This window comes from Erpetoichthys calabaricus, chromosome 8 (genome assembly GCF_900747795.2).
Source record: "Erpetoichthys calabaricus chromosome 8, fErpCal1.3, whole genome shotgun sequence".
Taxonomy (NCBI): Eukaryota; Metazoa; Chordata; class Cladistia; order Polypteriformes; family Polypteridae; genus Erpetoichthys; species Erpetoichthys calabaricus.
Window position 1 is genome coordinate 5013781 of NC_041401.2, and position 19416 is coordinate 5033196.

Below are 19416 nucleotides of genomic sequence, written 5' to 3' on the forward strand. Positions count from 1 at the left end.
CATATTGATTTGGCAAAATTTTACACCGGATGCCCTTCCTGACGTAACCCTCCCCATTTATCCCGGCTTTGCACCAGCATGAAGAAACACACTGGTTTGTAGATCATTCCAGTTGATTCTGCGACTTCTCTCGTCGCACTATGTATCAGAGTTCGCTTGCGGTACCGATTTATTTGTGCAAATCTGAGAGACACACAGCGGGCCGAAGGGAGGGGGAAGTCAGGAGTGAGGAGTCGCTCTACCTCTGCGTTTTGGACTAACTTGCCTCCGCTTATCTAGCAATACCTATTTGTTTATTGATTTTTAAAGTTTGTCCTGTTTCACAACTATGAGGGCAAAGCTGCGGGGAATGGCTAGTATATATATATATATATATATATATATATAATCCAACGTCTGTCTGTCTGTCTGCTTTCACGAGAAATCTACTTAATGGATTTTGATCGGGTTTTTTTCTGGAATTTGCTTTTACATTCTGGTTGATTTTGCGACTTTTCTCATCGCGCTAAGTATCATAGTTTACTTGCGGCACCAATTTATTGACATGAATCTGAGAGAGGCTGTGGGCCGGGGAGGGGGAAGTGGAACCCTCTTCACTCAGGCGCCAACCTCCGTTTGAGTCGCTCTACCTCACAGCACCTCGCCTCCGTTTAGCTAGTGATACCTGTTTGTTCAGCAGACGTTATCATCCAGAGATTGTTAAGGAGTAACGTTTGAAGTTTTTGAGAGAGAGCTCAGAGCTACATGTGTTTTAGAGGGTGCCTGCTGATTGGCCGAGATGTAACGGCCATGTGCTCTTCTCCCCATGCGGGAGACGCTCTCCTGTCAGAGCTAAACACGGTCAGATACAGTGCCAGCGTTTGATGCTGGAGTTTACCTACCTTTCCACTTGGCCAGAATTACACTTTTTAAAGTTTGTCCTCTTTCACTACTACGTGGGCAGAGCCGCAGGGGACAGCTATTACCGTATATATACTGTCGTTTGTGTGGAATATCTTAAAGCACAGTGAAATACATAATCCAACGTCACAGTCGGGACAACAGTAGTGTGATTCCTTGTGGATTTTCTTTCCACACTGATAAGCTTTTGAACAGCACACTACACATGGGCGACTGACACGAGCGTCACTTTCGGATTCATCAGAATCCCTTTTGATTTTACTGTCCGTTTCATTTTCACTGACTTAAGACAGATTGACTTCGTTATCACAGCTCATATCACAGTCAAAAGCGTGCAACACTTGGGCTGCTAAGAAACGTTTCTGACAAGAGGCTGGGAGAAGACGTGTCTGCACCGTTGCCCAGGTCACACTCCGGCCTATTGCTTATACAAGACACACCTCTACTGTTTCCTGAGCAATGCTTGGCACTAATGCTGCTGGCACTTTTACAGCCTGAGTAATCCCCGGATCTAACTCTTACACAAGACACGTTCTGTACAGTTGCCTGAATGACACTCAGGACTAACGCTCTTGGCACTTTTATAGCCCGAGTAATCCTCAGCTGTAACGCTTACACGAGACGTGTCTATATGGTCGCCTGAATGACGCTCAGGGCTAACGCTTTCAGCACTATTTTTACAGCCAGAGTGACGTTCGGGTCTAACGCTAAGGAAGTTAAAGAACAGAACTTGTTAAGACAGCTCATTTGCCTGCATGCTCGCTGTATTCTATCGCCATGAGCTGAGCACCAAGATCCTTTCTGGAGGATTACTGCAGGTATGTCAACCAGGGAGGACACTTCTGACAGGATAATTCCATTGGCAATCATATCTGGGTGACGTCTGAAAGAAGGTAGTGGGCTGGAGTCCACGGTGAAAGTGCATCGCAGCTGTGAACTTCATATTCCATGGTAAGTGTAAGACTTAGCAAACAAAAACAGTGACAGAGGTGTGACATATCACTGTGGGTCTACTGGAAAAAAATCTGCGCCTTTGAAAAGGGGCTTATGATTTAAGGATTGTTTTATCATGGAAAGGCTTGGGGGTAACCAAACACTATCTACCGATGAGGAGACATATTACAGATTTGTTCAAAAGCTGAGGACACTCAAGTTGTGCGTGTGAATATCTGCCAATGATATCGACAATGAACTCTGCAGTCTGACTAAAAAAAACATAAAACCTAAGATCTGCTGTTACAGAGCCCTGTCCTGCCTAAACATCTCCGTTCCAGTTCTCAGCATCCAAGCAACCCCACAACAGCCAACATATTAAGTCGACAGACTCCAAGCCGGAGCGCCGAGCCAATGAGTGTGAGTCATGCTGTATTTGATTTAGTACGTTTCCCAAAAAGACTGGATACACACAGGCTGTTATGACCCCAAGTGTCACAGACAGAGTTCATGTTGCAGGCCTGAGCGTGAAGAACTGAGCACAGTTAGGCAATTCATGGTGGAAACACGCCAGCACGCTATCATGCCAACCCCACAGTTTTCCAAATTTCCGAGTTGGGCCGCTGTCAGCAGACATACTTGACTGAAAACAGACGGTCAGGAAGTGGCGACTATAAAACAAGCAGGTGCTTACAGAAATGTGTCATGACAGGAAACATGGGCGATAGAAAAAAAGGCCTGACTGATGGCATATCTGGAAAAAATATCAAAGCCAGTGCCATCTACGTCAGTGTGCCAGCCTTGTATACCTGAGCTAGAGCTGCTGCTGGAGGACGACTCGCTGGAGCTGGACGACTCTGAACTGCTCTCGCTGCTGTCCTCAGATGACGAGGAGTCAGATGACGAATCAGACGACTCGACCTCCTGCTTCTGAGTCATGATCATCTTAGGAGCGTTTTTTAAATGCTCTCGCAGTTCGTCCCTGCAGAAGTGAAAGAAACAGAAACATTTCTCCGATTTGTTCTTCTTGCTTATAATCGAGACAAGCTGTTGGAGCATAAACAGCAAACACGGCTGAGTGAGAAGAGGATGTGGAGAAGCGTCACCTACTCCACACCACACCACAGAGAGGATCAGCTGCATTCATTTGGACTTAAAGAGAAACAAAACGAAAACGCAGACAAACAGACACGAGAACAGTGCTTACGTCAGGCCGCCCAAACCGATGGAGGTGAAGAAGTTGATGGCGAATCTCGTGTTCCGTGGATTATCTCGAGGAAACAGCCCTTCAAATGATGGGAACATTGTTCTGGAATAAAAATAGAAAAGCAAGATGGATATGTGACTTTATCTTTATATCGTGGATATGCAGATAACTGCTCTGAGGGCAAACGACAGTGGCAGACAGAAACAAAACAGACAAAGACAGAGTTGTGCTCAACATGACTGGCACCCTTGTGTTCGAGAGCCGTCATGTCCAGAGTCTCCTTAAAAAAAATAAAAAGTGGTCCATGAACATTCACTTGTTTGATATTGAGCAAAACAGGATCAAAAGGTAATTAAAAATGAAAATGTCCGTCAACAGTCAAAAAATGGAAAAGGTGGAGGGTCACAATTACTAAATGATTGAAATGAGCCTGACTAGAACATCTTTGGAAATCTTACTGACCTGGCAGTGGTCGCATGCAATGAATTAACTGATAAATGACGGCTTTAACGTTTATTAAAGGTCGATTTCAAGTCCTACTCCTTAATGACAATGTCAAAGATAAGGCAGCTGTCTGGAACCATCAGAGAAACAATTATCAGCAAACATCAAAAAACAAAAGGAGCAGAACTTCCTGCTTTCAAGGTTCAGAAGAAGTTTGCTGCTCATGAACACACGGACAGAGAGAATTTACCTGCAAGTACATCAGAGCCGCTTCTATGCTCTCCATTAATCCAGAAGCATGGCCACCAGGCAAATCTCCTGAACACTAGAATTACCAGAACCTACGAAAAAACGCATAGATCCGTCATACCTTAAATCGCTTCGCACCTCTCCGTCAGTGTCTTTTGTCTTGTAAATGTGTTGATAAGCAGCAAGCAGCCTGTTATCAAATCCCCCCCACTGCTGCACAGTTTTCTCAGCTCAAGTCTGTTTACCTGCGTGTCAGTTGCTTGGAGTTGTATAAAGTGAGAAGTCAGGCAAAATGACAGCTTTTATAAATACTAGATCGTTATTTGGAACACATGCATTTCATTTGTGTTCCGTGTCTACAACAATCGATGTGCAGTAAACATTTTATTTTTCTTCAGTTTTATTCTCTCAGTCGCGTTCACGCAGAAGCTGCCGTCGCTGTACTTTGTATATAAGAGCCAGATCAAATGTTATTTACTTATTTACCTTGATTTATTTACTAACTTCCTACAGTGTAAAGTCACAAGTAGACTGCAGAGCTTCCCGTGTACATATACAAAGTACAGCGAAGGCAAAAGTACGATGTGCATTCTTGCTCCGATGTAGAACCGTCATCATCATCTGAGTTCACCTCTGTTATAGCACGTCTTTATGTGAAAACAGCAGTCAGTGTCAGATTGGTGAGGGTGGGATTGTGAACGCGACTGAGAGAAGAAAACTGAAGAAGAAAAAAAAAACAAAGCTAACCTTTACAAGTATCATACATTTACAGCGGCTGTTACAGACTGAAATCAAATGTATGTTTTTATTCTAAAATAGTAAGAATAAGAGCAGCTCACTTCTCAAAACGGATTCGAACCTGTGAAGTTTTGATTACCAGGCAACAGTTGATACCGTTGCGCTACCGAAGCGGTTGTAGCAAATGCGTGTCAATGTCGCACTGTAACGTGGGTTCTTTTTCTGCAGTTATATTCTTGAATAGAAGCGCACTTGTTCTGTTATATTTGTACCTTTTGTGAAAGTGTTTATTTGATATTTGGAATTCAGGCTTAACACATTATACACTTCATTTTGTCAATTATTACTAAAACATGAAAAACATTTCTGTTTTAACGATGTGTTTACTGTACATAGATTGTTGTAGACACGGAACACACATGAAATGCATTTGTTCCAAATAACGATATACACTGCCTGGCCAAAAAAAAAAAGTCGCCACCTGGATTTAACTAAGCAAATAGGTACGAGCCTCCTATTGGATAATTACTGCATGGGCGATTATCTTTCAGCTGGCAACAAGTTATTTAACCCCAACTGGTGCAATGAGTTGCTTCTCATTTCTTAAACAACCATGTCAAAAGACACATCTCGTGGTCGTGGAAAAGATGTTAGTCTGTTTGAGAAGGGTCAAATCACTGGCATGCATCAAGCAGAGAAAACATCTAAGGAGATTGAAGAAACTACTAAAATTGGGTTAAGAACTGTCCAACGCATTATTAAAAACTGGAAGGATAGTGGGGACCCATCGTTTTCGAGGAAGAAATGTGGCCGGAAAAAAAATCCTGAATGACTGTGATCGGGGATCACTTAAACGTTTGGTGAAATCAAATCGAAGAAAAACAACAGTAGAACTCAGGTCTATGTTTAATAGTGAAAGTAAGAGCATTTCCACATGCACAATGCGAAGGGATTGGGACTGAACAGCTGTGTAGCCGTAAGAAAACCACTTATCAGTGAGGCAAACCTGGAAAAAAGGCTTCAATTTGCTAGGGAGCATAAAGATTGGACTCTGGAGCAATGGAAGAAGGTCATGTGGTCTGATGAGTCCAGATTTACCCTGTTCCAGAGGTAAGAATCTTTGGGATGTGCTGGAGAAGGCTTTGCGCAGTGGTCAGACTCTACCATCATCAATGCAAGATCTTGGTGAAAAATTAATGCAACACTGGATGGAACTAAATCTTGTGACATTGCAGAAGCTTATCGAAACAAAGCCACAGCGAATGCGTGCCGTAATCAAAGCTAAAGGCGGTCCAACGAAATAGAGTGTGTGACCTTTTTTTTTGGTGGCGACTTTTTTTTGGCCAGGCAGTGTAGTATTTATAAAAGGTGTCATTTTGCCTGACTTCTCACTCTATACAACTCCAAGCAACTGACACGCAGGTAAACAGACTTGAGCTGAGAAAACTGTGCGGCGGTGAGGGGATGTGATAGCAGGCTGCTTGCTGCTTATCGACACATTTACAGGACAAAAGACGCTGATGGAGAGGTGTGAATCGATTTAAGGTGGGACAGATCTATGAGTTTTTTCGTAGGCTCTGGTAATTCTAGTGTAGAGATGAAACAGACTGTTACTATACTCTCTGCAGTAACACTTGGACAACATTACACTGAAGAATGGCAGGAAAAGGGCAATTAACAAAATGAAATGAGACAGAATGTTATTACACTTATAAGAGTTGGACCTTCATTTAGAGAAAAAATAAATAATCAAATATCAAAGTGTCAGTGAGTGCAGTGGTGTCCTACACAATCAAAGGGTAACTGGAAACTGGAAGAAACTCTGATAGGACGAGATCTGGCAGAGCTGAGTCACAAGCCAATCAGAAGACGAGTTTCTGAGGGTCACCGGCTTGCATGATCACAGGCGCCTCACAGCACAGCTTAACAGTGCAGGTCGACAAAAGCGAGTGTCAGTTTGAAATGTGAAGAGGAGATTATGTCCTGCAGGTTAGACAGGGCGAGTGGCAGTGAGGAAGCCATTCCTTAAAGGACACAATAGGGCCTGGAAATACCAGCTGTGAACTACTGTAGACTGGAAGAAAGTCTTATGGACCCATGAATCCAAATTTGAAATCTTGAATTCTTCACACCGGATGTTTGTACGCCGTTGAGTTGGTGACAGGATGGCCCTTCAGTGTGCGACACCAACTGTCAAACATGGAGGAGGAAGTGTGGTGGTCTCGGGTTCTTTTGCTGGAGGCAGAGCTGGTGACTGGCATTCTCAATCCAAAGGGTTACCCCATTTTGGCTGTTACATCATTAAGAGGTGCAGGCTACTTTGATGAATCCAAAATTTTGAATAAAGTTTTGTACACTTAATGATTCCTTGACTTATTGTTTTATTTGCCATTGTTTATTTGTTCAGTGCCTTGATTTCATGAAAGTCATTAAACTGCATGCATTTCCATACAAACTGAAAAATCAGAGCAGTTCTAACACTTTTGACCAGTAGTGTACCATAGATGGTGGATTGTATAATTTAAACTTTGCTGCTGTGAGGTTATAATGATGCATTCATACAGTAAGAGTAACATCCATCCATCCATCATCCAACCCATTATATCCTAACTACAGGGTCATGGGGGTCTGCTGGAGCCAACCCAGCCAATACAGGGTGCAAGGCAGGAAACAAACCCCGGGCAGGGCGCCAACCCACCACAGGGCACACACACACAATTTAGGATTGCCAATGCAACTAACCTGCATGTCTTTGGACTGTGGGAGGAAACCGGAGCACCTGGAGCAGACACGGGGAGAACATGCAAACTCCATGCATGGAGGACCCGGGAAGCGAACCCAGGTCTCTGTACTGCCAGGTAGCAGCACTACCACTGCACCACCGTGCCGCCCTAAGAGTAACACTTACATCACAATGTTCTTAAGAATTTTAAATCAATTTCAAGTCTCTGAGGAAAGTGTAGTCTTGCTAAAAACACACAAATATATTCCCCAGTCACAGCCACATACACATCCTTAATTCCAGCTATAATTATTATTCTAATTTTGTGGTAAAAACGTTACTTTAGATGAGGAAGACAGGTGTTTTGAGGTCAGGCAGTTCTGCTTACTAATAATTGTAGAGGAGAGTGGTGTCATGTTACACATCAGAAATCTAGCGGGCTCTGTGCATGTGACGGTAGTCACCCCCATAAGCCTAACGCCCGGTGTGGTGCCAGCAGCTCGAAAGTGCGCCTCCATAACCCGAAAGTCACTGCTTCATGCCCCAGATTTATAAAACTTGCGTATGGACAAAAGGAGCCTTGAAATGTGCGCACACAGCATTCCACACAAACGTTGGGGTTTAGAAAAGAAAACCTGACAGGTGTCACACACGTATGATTAGGAGGAAACAGAGTGGACCAAGTGGAGGTAATTACCTGCCAGGCCAGGGAGGTAGTGAGGTGGGCTAAACCTTCTTCTGTTGTCTCTGCAGGCCAGATACGGGAAAAACTACTTGATTTAACAACGACGACGTCACTTTGCTAGGATGAGCTGAAGGTGGTGTTACTTCATCCGGGTTGCAACATCAGTGAGACATGACAGTCGATACCCCGTGGTCCACTGGAGGGTACGACACCATCAGCACAACACTCATTAGCATGGTCCATATATGGTTGCTTCAGGGTGGCAACTGGGTGGGATTCAAGGCGCCTAATGAATGCATGTTTACAAGATGATTGTGATTTATAAAGTGCCTACACAACTGGATTTTTACTTACTCGCATACAAAGTATAGGGAAAGTATTGTAATCGCCCAAAAATTCGACCTCGACATTTTGATGAATCTCAATGTTTTAGACCTCCACGAATCCAAAAACACCATTTTTGGAATTATGTCCGTGTATAAAAACATTCACTTGAGTACGCTATAAGGTAGGTCAATCAAATTTTGCATCCAAGCATTAGGAACATACGGAAGCCGAGAGAGGACGTGCAATATCGTTATTTTGTTAAGTTGTCTCCTTGAGATAACAGACTAATTTTATTGAGATGTTGAGAAAACGAAAATTTGTTTTCTTGAGATAACGGAAAAATTTTATCGAGATGTCTAGAAAACAAAAATTTGTTTTCTTGAGATAACAGAATAATTTTGTCGTGATCTCGAGAAAACTAAACTTAACCTTTGCTCTTAGCATCAGACGCGCTTAGATTGTGACGCCTATACAGCTGAAGCTTTGCTAACTGTCTTCTTAAACATATTTCAGCCTGCGTGAGTGCTTGATGGAACAAAAATGTGACGTACTGATCAATACAGTTCTGCTCTTCTGCCATTTGAAACAGGATGTGGCTTCAATAAGCTAAACATTAAACGTTAGACACAATTATTTCATAATTTCAAGAAAACAAGATCTTTTGTTTTATTGACATCTCGATAAATTTATTGACATCTCGATAAATTTATTCCGTTATCTCAAGGAAACAATTAAAAGATCGTTTTCTCAAAATCTTGATAAAATTAGTCCGTTATCTCAAGGAAACAATTAAAAAAAATAACGGTATTGCACGTCCTCTCTCGGCTTCCATTGGTACAAAACGTAGATTTCTATCAACTTTGAGTTATTACTTTACCTTTTATTCATGCAGCTGCCGAGTCTGATTTATTTAACTTTACTTTTATAATAATTGTTCAATATATTATTAATTTCATTTGTTGTTGACGGTTCATAGATAGATAGATAGATAGATAGATAGATAGATAGATAGATAGATAGATACTTTATTAATCCCAAGGGGAAATTCCCATACTCCAGCAGCAGCATACTGATAAAGTACAATATTAAAGAGTGATAACAATGCAGGTATACAGACAATAACTTTTTATAATGTTAACATTTATCCACCGGGGGGGGAATTGAAGAGTTGCATAGTGTGACGGAGGAACAATCTCCTCAGTCTGTCACTGGAGCAGGACAGTGACAGCAGTCTGTCGCTGAAGCTGCTCCTCTGTCTGGAGATGATCCTGTTTAGTGGATGCAGTGGATTCTCCATGATTGACAGGAGTCTGCTCAGCACCCGTCGCTCTGCCACAGATGTTAAACTGTCCAGCTCCATGCCTACAATAGAGCCTGCCTTCCTCACCAGTTTGTCCAGACGTGAGGCGTCCCTCTTCTTAATGCTGCTTCCCCAGCACACCACTGCATAGAAGAGGGCGCTCGCCACAACCGTCTGATGGAACATCTGCAGCATCTTATTGCAGATGTTGAAGGACGCCAGCCTTCTAAGGAAGTATAGTCGGCTCTGTCCTTTCTTACACAGAGCATCAGTATTGGCGGTCCAGTCCAATTTATCATTCAATGTACATCATATAAAAATATAATCACTGGGTTGGGGTTTACTCCTCAAATATCCATCCCCATACCTGAGTATGCGAGAAAGTCGAGGGGAGACCACTCTCGATTTTTACATTTAAAAGACATTTAGAAATATTTCTATTTTGGCTCAACTTTCTTTTGTTGATTTCATTCTGTTTTTGCTCCCTTCATTATATTTTAATAATGGCAGCGAGCAGAGCAGACACCCGGGCAGACAGCACTGAATCATCTGAATCATCAAAGGCTGTAACTACTTTGGCATCAGACCCACTCATTAGTAAATAATGGATTCATTAAACAATCAGTAGACCTGGAAAAGTAGAATGAAAATCAAGATGAAAATATTGCTAAAAAGAAAAAAAATTGTCTAGGGGAGACCACTTTTATAAAGGAGACCTCAGGTGAGCTGCTAACTGCATATGCCACAGACAGACATCCTGGACAGAGACAAACAGGCAGCCGCGTTACTCAGTGGTTTTGGGGAGAATTGCTCAGCTTACTTGTCCTGCAGTCTCTCATTCAGTTTCGGAAGTCCCATGTAGGCACAGAGCTCCTGGAACAGAATCTTCACAAATATCCTGCTGGAGGAGGTGGTGGTGTCTTCACTCATAACAATGCACTCCATTACCTGTAAAAAAAAAACACAAGGAAGAGCTTGACTCGAGTGTCACCTAACAGCATCAGCTTACATCCATCAAAGACTGAGGTCACCTTCAGCTCAGCTCTGCAGACTTAAGAGGAAAGAAAAAAAAAAAAAAAAAGGACTTGTCTGCAAGAAAAGAGACATGACAGTTTAGGGGTGTACTATAGATCACTAGGACAGCATTTTTTCACTTAAGAAACATAGCAAAAGTTAGACCTCTTATATCATTGAAAGATGCGGAGAAATTAGTTCACGTGTTTGTTTTCAGTCGACTAGATTACTGTAACGCACTCCTCTCAGGACTACCCAAAAAAGACATCAATCGTTTGCAACGAGTGCAGAATGCAGCTGCTAGAATCCTTATCAGGAAAAGAAAATCCGAGCACATCTCTCCAGTTTTGATGTCACTACACTGGTTACCTGTGTCATTCAGGATTGACTTTAAAATTCTGCTTATGGTTTATAAAGCCTTAAATAATCTCGACCCGTCTTATATATCGGAATGTCTGACGTCTTATATTCCAAATCGTAATCTCAGATCCTCAAAGGAGTGTCTCCTTAAAATTTCGAGAGCAAAACTTAAAAGAAGTGGTGAGGCGGGCGGGTGGCCTTCTGCTGTTATGCACCTCAAATTTGGAATAACCTGCCAATAGGAATTTGCCAGGCTGATACAGTGGAGCACTTTAATAAACTGCTGAAAACACATTACTGTAACATGGCCTTCTCATAACTTCACTGTAATTTAATCCTGATACTCTGTATATCCAATTCATTATAATAACTATTCATGGTAGCTCTAAAATCTGTACTAACCCCTACTCTCTCTTCTGTTTTTTTTTCTGGTGTCCTTTTGGTGAAAGCCACCACCATCTACTCAAAGCACCGTGATGTTCAACAGTGAAGAATTAAAAGCCAGAAGTCTGCACGTACATCATCATCAAGTCCTTCCATGAGAACCTTAGACACAAGAGGACTATTTCATTTATGTTAGGTAGAATGCCCAGAGGGGACTGGGTGGTCTCGTGGCCTGGAACCCCTGCAGATTTTATTTTTTTCTCCAGCCGTCTGTGGAGTTTTTTTTTTAGTTTTTTCTGTCCCCCCTGGCCATCGGACCTTACTCTTTTTTTATGTTAACTAATATTGTCTTATTTTAATTTCTTATGTTGTTATATTTTTTTTAATTTACTGTTCTTCATTATGTAAAGCACCTTGAGATACTTTTTTGTATGAAAATGTGCTATAGAAATAAATTTTATTATTATAGACCCTCTCACCTCATGTAACAATATCAAAAGAGTAAGTGTAAAGTGAGATATGGCAGACTTTAATGACTCGGTCATTGCATGTCCCATTGGTGCTGTGGTAAGGCAGGCTGCAGGGTCATTTAAAGGACTCAGGGATGAAGTTTGGCTGAGTGAGTGAAACGAGAGGAGGGGAGGCTGAGAGAGAAAGAGACCCCTCACAGTTTGAAAATGAAAAACAGGCAAATGCTGGATAAGCATTCACTTCTGACAAGGAGGTGCCAGATCCGCAGCCAACCTCAGTGCGAGGACGTGAATCGGAGAGTGGTGAGACCCTGAGTGACTCCTCGCCATTGACATCTGGGAGAGCAGCAAATGTAGAAGTCTCCTTCATCTCAAGGTGATGCTTATCTTATACCTAGAACTTCACTTTAATGTCTTTAATGCCCTTTATGCCCACCAGTCTCTCACAGGACAAACAGGCACTGGAGTAAACAAAAAAAAAATCACAAAAGTGTAAAGACATACGTAGCAATGTAGCGAGGGGCAGCAGGCGTGAGAGACGTGAGAGCTCCCCACTGTGTGTTGCGAGACCCTCTCGGACTCTGCAGTAGAACTCTGTATGGCATGGGTGAAGTGTGAATGTGAAACAGAGAGTGAGTGGCGAGACCCCAAGTCATTAACATTTGGGGGCTCATCCGGGACTGCTTGGGATTGAGGGGCAAGTGAAGGTGTTACTTCAGGTGTAATTGCTACAAAATTTTATTTTTATGCCACTTCATAGTAAAAGCTTCTTGCAGCACAAGCTGTAATCTGTTCGCAGTTTTGATCTCCATGTTTCAAAAAGAGCTCCTGGCCAGGATTTCTGGAGGGGGCACGTGAGTTTGCCCAACCAGTCCACATGTGTTTTGTGGATTTGGAGAAGGCATTCGACTGTGTCCCTCAAAGCATCCTGTGGGGTGTGCTCCAAGAGTACAGGGTACAAGGTTCGTTGTTACGAGCCATTCAATCCCTGAACAGGAGGAGCAGGAGTTTGGTCCGCATTGCCGGTAATAAGTCGGACTCGTTTCCTGTTGAGGTTGGACTCCGCCAGGGCTGCCCTTTGTCACAGATTCTGTTCATAAGTTATGTGGACAGAATTTCTAGGCGCAGCCAAGGAGGGGAGGGGGTCTTGTTCGGTGACCTCAGAATCTCGTCTCTGCTATTTGCGGATGACGTGGTTCTGTTGGCTTCATCGGACAGTGACCTCCAGCTCTCACTGGAGCGGTTCGCAGCCGAGTGTGAAGCAGTGGGGATGAGTCAGCACCTCTAAATCCAAGGCCATGGTTCTCAGCCGGAAAAGGGTGGAATGTTCTCTTCGGGTTGGGAACACATTACTGCCTCAAGTGGAGGATTTCAAGTATCTCGGGGTCTTATTCACGAGTGAGGGAAAAATGGAGCAGGAGGTCGACAGACGGATCGGTGCGACATCTGTGGTAATGCAGGCTCTGCAACGGTCTGTCGTGGTGAAGGAAGAGAGAGCTGAGCCAAAAGGTGAGGCTGTCGATTTACCAGTCGATCTACGGTCCTACCCTCACCTATGGCCACGAGCTTTGGGTAGTGACCGAAAGAGCAAGATCGCAGATACAAGCGGCCGAAATGAGTTTTCTCCGCAGGGTGGCTGGACTTTCCCTTAGAGATAGGGTGAGGAGTTCAGTTATCCGGGAGAGACTAGTAGTAGAGTCGCTGCTCCTCCGCATTGAGAGGAGTCAGTTGAGGTGGTTCGGGCATCTGGAGGGATTATATTTCCCGGCTGGCCTGGGAACGCCTTGGGGTCCCCCCAGAGGAGCTGGAGGAGGTGGCTGGGAAGAGGGAGGTCTGGGCTTCCCTGCTCAGGCGGCTGCTGCCCCCACGACCCGACTACGAATAAGCGGTGGATAATGGATGGATGGATGGTTTCAAAAAAAGACAAAGCAGCAGTCGAGAAAGTCCAGAGAACAACATCTGGGCTGATTCAGGATGGAGAGGTCTGAGCTGTGAGGACAGACTGGAGGAGATTATTCATCTCAGATGACTCAAATGGAGATTAAGAGGGGCATGATGGTAGTGTTTAAAATGATGAAGGGAATTAGTCCAGTGGATCGAGGCTGTAAATTTAAAACAAGGTCAACAACACCACGAGGACACAGCTGGAAACTTGTATGGGTAGAATTTTGCACGAACATTAGAAAGCCCAACCCACCCACTAAGAACCACAGACAAATGAAATAGGTGAGCAAATAGAGTAGTGGGCAGTAAGACCTCAGGGACCTTCAGATCTTGACTTGACATTATTTTGAAGAAATTGGGTAAGAGAGATGAACTTGTTGGGCTGAATGGCAGACTCATGTCAAAATTGTTCTAATGAAGCATCAGGTCAAAACGTGAAAGGAAAAATGGAGAAATGTACTGAGGGGCAGTGAGGCTGAGAGAGATAGAGAGAGTGTCGCCATGATGTGAGACCCTCTCTGTTGCAGTAGAAGCCACTAGTCGGCAGGGAGCAGATTGTCCTACTGCTCAGCTGAATGAGTGGCAGCTTCTTGGGTTTAAAGCCGTTCTCTCTGATTGAGGATGTGAAACAGAGAGGGGGCGAGACCCTGAGCAAATCCTCGCCATTGACATTTATTGGTTCTTTCAGGACTGGTCAAGTTAGAGGCAAATGGAGGAGATGAGGGAATATTCCAAGGACATTTTTACAGCGTTTATGACCGCTAGCCTCTCTCAGCAGAAAAAAAGGTGCAGGCCAAATGAAAGAAGATATAAGGATTAGTGACAATCAGTTCAACAATGGAGCAAGGGGTAGCAAGGCTGAGAAAGTAAATCAGGGAGACAGCCTGCCACTTTGTTACAGTAGAGGTCAAGAGGACTGCTAGCTCAGCCTGCTGGGGAGGGAACCATATGGGAGCAGGTCCTTCTATTCCTCAACTGGAAAAGTATCCACTTTAAAGTCAAAGGCCATTGGTTCACGAGTGTAGGAACTACTTGCATTTCAAGACAAGGACCGTTTAGTGAGGAGCAGCGAGGCCGAGAGAGAAGCTGCCAGTGTGTGATGTGAGGATCTTCCCATTACAGCAGAAAACAAGACGACTGCTAGCTCAGCCTCAAGTGGAAAAGCAGAGGCCCATGGTTCATGTGTGTAGGCGCTACTGGCATTTCAAGACGATTCCCAGCAGGGTTGCCGCTGTGTAATGCGAGACCCTCCAAACTGCAGTACAAGTCACAAGGGCTGCTTGCTCAGTAAGGGAAACTTCCGCTTGTCAAAGTTGGATGAGCACCGATATCTGACTCTGGAACAGCTACAGTGGGTTGAAAAAAGTATTCAACCCCCCTCTGGAAAGCCACCGTGTTTCCATCTTACATCATTACAACCTATAAAAATCACAAATGCAGAGAATCACAGTGAATTTTTATTTCTCTGTGTACATACTGTATTTTGAAACATTTAGAGCTCGGTGAGCTAAACAAATCCAAATTGACAGTCATGTTGTGAAAAATGTTGTTGAAAAAGTAATGGACCCCTTCACATGACACCCAGTCAGTACTTGGTAGCAGCACCAATTACTGCTTGCAAATCGCTTTGGATGGCCATCTACAAGCTTAGCACATCTGGATGGAGGCCATGTTTCCCATTCTTCCTTGCAGAACTGCTCCAGCTGGGCAAAGTTTGAAGGCTCTCGTCTGTGAACTGCAATTTTGAGATCATGCCACAAATTTTTCAATTGGTTTCAGATCCGGACTCTGGGTATAGGCCTCTACAAAACTTGAATCTTCTTTTTGTCAAACCATGCTTTGGTTACTTTTGCACAGTGTTTCGGGTCATTGTCCTGCTGGAAGTGGTAGCGTCGTCCGAGTCCCAAATTTCATGGCTGAGGTTTGAAGGTTTTCTTCCCAAATCTGGATCTACGACAAGGGACCCAGTGCCTGCCCTAGAGAAGCAGCCCCAAAACATGATGCTCCTCCTCACCATGCTTGATAGTAGTGTAACCCACTTTAAAGTCAATTACTAAAAATTGTGTATATGTATAAAACACATGTACAGTCGACCCTCGATATATGACCGGCCTGACATGCGAACAACTTGCTTTACGACAAAAATTTTTGTTTTGAATTACAACCAACATCTTTTTTTTTGGTGTAAATATGTATTATCTAACTGCCTTACCTGAACCTTTCTTATTTCTATTGGTCTGTTTTATTTCATTCTGTCTGTTATTAGATGCAACTGAGAAGGCAAATTTCATGTTTTCTTGTGTAAACTTGACTAAATAAAGAAACCTAAACATCTTGCGTTACGACCTGAATGCGGTCACGTGTATCCGCTTGTGCGATTGTAAACAAACAGTCGAGAGCGTTTGTAAGCGTCAGTCGGAGCCCAGATACATGTGTTTGTGGACGTAATTTCGGTCAGTGCAGTGATTTATATAATTTATTTCGATAATTGCTAAGGAAGGAAGCGAAGGTAACGAAGGTAAAGAAAGTGATCACAATCGAAATGAAGAATGAAACTGTGTGGAAATATGAGAGTGGTGTTCGTGTGACCGATCTCGCTAATATGTACAGCATGTCGAAATCCACCATCTTGACAATTTTACAAAGAAAAGATTTGTATAAGGAAACTCCTTCCAAACAATAACCACCTTCCATTTCATTCTCCTCCTCCTTCCTTCCTGCAAGCCAAAGATGTCAACTTAAATGGTGAGTACAGTATGGAATTGTTATTTCTGGTAGGCTTTTTGGTTAGTACATTAGAACAAATTATTGGTGTTTTTGGTAAATTATGCACATTATACAGACCTTTTTTATTAAAAAAGTTAAGTAAGTGTTGCTGTGGGAGGTTCGGAACACATTAAGGGCATTTCCATTATTTCCTATGGGAAAAATAGTCTTGACTTACAACCAACTTGAGTTACAACCAGCCCTCGCGAATGAATTGAGTTCGTAAGTCAAGCGTCCACTGTATATGAATATCATTAACTGTATCATGTTTAATAATTTAGTTGTTTTAGAAAAATAACAGAATGGGGAGAGGAAATGCTTTATGTGTAGCCTAATAGAGACTTTTAATCTGCCTATGTAAGCCAGTATTGGTAACAGGACTTTTTTAATTTGATTTGCTCTGACTAGTTTTCTTGACATTTTCTTTCTTATTTTAACAAGGCAGCCTGACTTTGGCCGCTTCACTGTGCTTCCTGTTGTCTTCCATTTCGCTTTGATGGCCTTCACAGTGGACACACTGAGGCTAAGATGCTTGGCACTCTTCTTGGCACCATTGTCATCTTTAAACTTCGTAATCCCAGTGCGTCTCAAGTCATTCGAAAGGTCCCTTGTCTTCATTTTTGTCAGTTTTTGAGCCACTTGTACTGATTTCTCAGTTGGATGTTCCTAAGAATTGGCCTGAATAATCACTTTTAGACCCGTCAACACGCTAGAAGATTCATGGCTTGATTGTTTTGCATTGTTAATAATCACACAGTCTCCAAGCTACTAGGGCTCGAATACTTACTAATACTTATTCAATAGCAGATTTCACTGATATGTTCTTTATCGTTGCAGCATCATTTGATTTTCAGGATTTTCTTTTTAGTGAAAATGTATTGTCCGAGAGGCCCTCATTTATATGGAACAGTATGAAACTAAAGATGCATTTTCAAAGAAAAATATTACAGGAAATTTAAACTTTGTCTAGGGGGTCAAATACTTTTTCAACCCACTGTAATTTGAAATTGACCATTCTCTGTATCAGGACATGAAATGAGGTTGGGTGAGACCCCGAGTGATTCCTCGCCAGTGGTGTCTGCAGGACTCGTCTAAGATTGCTCAGGCTAGCGGAGAATCTTCATGTATTTCCACACATTTACCGGAGACGCCAGTGCAGGGCTGTCCAGCCACAGGCTTTTAGTGCTCAGAATGCAGAATTTGTCATTTATTGGTGCAGAAATGTCACAGGGAGACTGCAATGATCAGACAGGGATAGAGAGTTAGGGAAGCCAAGCGGCCACAGGGCGAAATCACACCTGGACAGCTGGACCATAAACTGGACAAAATGCATCCATCTGGAAACGCACAATACAAAGCTGATAACAGCAGTCTGTGTGACAGTCACCAACTCTGTGACCCTCAACTAGCGTAAAGGGTTCAGAATGTGGACAGAGGAGAGTCTGACAAATGAGCAATGGCCAGTCAAGTCCATCAGCCCGCTCTGTACCTCCTTATTAAAACAAATAAAATGCAATTAAATTCAAACCAAGGCACTGTATGCTTCAGTAGTATTAGTAATTAGCCAAGAAAGTGGCTGGAATAAAAACCTGCAGACCCTGCAGCCCACCTGAAACAGATTCTGACACCCCTGGCTTAGATGATAAGAATGTTACATAAACCCATCAATTCTATTCCATGGTCTCCACCATCTTGTATGGACCACAGCCACCGACATGTTGGGACAAAGTCAAGGATTTAGACAAGCCCACCTGTGCCTCTGAGCAGCCCTCACAGGAGACAAAGGTGTATCCAGGCAGAAGGCTGCTCATGAAAATGGACTTCCTACAGCTTGTAGTGCCCTTTATGTATTTCATCTTGGATTTACAGTCAATCCCAGGCATTAATGTGCGAAACATTGTAGCCCCCACCCTAAAGGGGGCGCCAGTACCTTAAAGCTTTTCTTTTCCCCCGTTTTCTATTATTATCACCTTCATAGAGCACCAAACACTTGAATTCATTACGCTGCCGCCACCACTTGGGCACTGCTCCCAGAATCCCTCAGCTGCCCACATGCAGCTCTTTAACAAGTGCAAGAATCTTCCTGGCTTTACTTTTTAGTTTTATTTTTTTTTGCAGTGATTTAACTGTGTCCAGATACTTACGTGCCAGAAGAGGGAATCTGTGTAGAACAGATGTGCAAACATCCTGGCGACGTTCCTCAGCTTATTGGTTTCCAGGCGGTGAATCGTGTCGTACTGTTCTTTGAAAATTGCTTCAAAGCTCTCCCTGTATTCATTTTTCAGCTTGCAGAATCGCTGTACACAAAAACAGAAAAGCCGTGACGGTTAGCAGGAGTCTGACTAATGGCACGCGGCAAAGCCACCAATCCAGTGACACATATTTTGGCCGACATGCTGGCTCAAGTCCTCAGGCCTTCGGTGCCAACTGAAATTTTCAGCCCAAATTGAAGAAAAGGCTGCCTGGTTCTTAAATTAGTGCCTCGCGTGGCGTGAGTCAGCGGGCATCGGCAAGCGAGGCGGAAAATGTGAATGGGATTATGGGAGCTGAGCGACACTCACCTCTGCTAGTAAGCCAAAAAACTTCTCGTACGTCCTCTGCTGAGCACAGCAGTCCAGGATCATATTGCATAGCTCTTTCTGTGGAGAGAGGATATCATTTGTTATAAAACATAAATAGATATAAGCACAGAAAAATATTCAAGCGTGACAATTAAATACTGGCTGCAATCTGAAAGCTTAACCCGGCAACTCCAACTGTCCAAAGTCCACAAGTCCTGAGCGTTTTTGACTTGATCATTCATTTTTACTGCTGTGCTTGGTTCTTTTGTCATCATTAATATTTTTTATTGTTTTTCTGGAGATGATCGTGCAGCCATTTTTCGGCCGATTTGCATATAATGTATAAAGCACCTACTGTGGTAGCCACACTTGTCTGAAACAACCCAGTCCCCCGTGGACTAATTTTCTTGAA

General features: G+C 43.2%; 1 protein-coding gene across 2 annotated transcripts in view; it reads right to left on the bottom strand.

The window, feature by feature from the left end:
• The window catches only part of cwc22 (CWC22 spliceosome associated protein homolog), a 279770-nt gene that overhangs the window by 14266 nt on the left and 246088 nt on the right, over window positions 1-19416 (bottom strand). For both annotated transcript variants that reach the window (XM_051930614.1, XM_028806203.2), the window contains exons 16-20: window positions 19005-19082; window positions 18588-18740; window positions 10326-10453; window positions 3041-3142; window positions 2643-2815 (exon numbers count right to left, since the gene is read on the bottom strand). In XM_051930614.1, the coding sequence (XP_051786574.1) occupies window positions 2643-2815; window positions 3041-3142; window positions 10326-10453; window positions 18588-18740; window positions 19005-19082 (634 nt within the window). The remainder of the gene's footprint in view (window positions 1-2642; window positions 2816-3040; window positions 3143-10325; window positions 10454-18587; window positions 18741-19004; window positions 19083-19416) is intronic.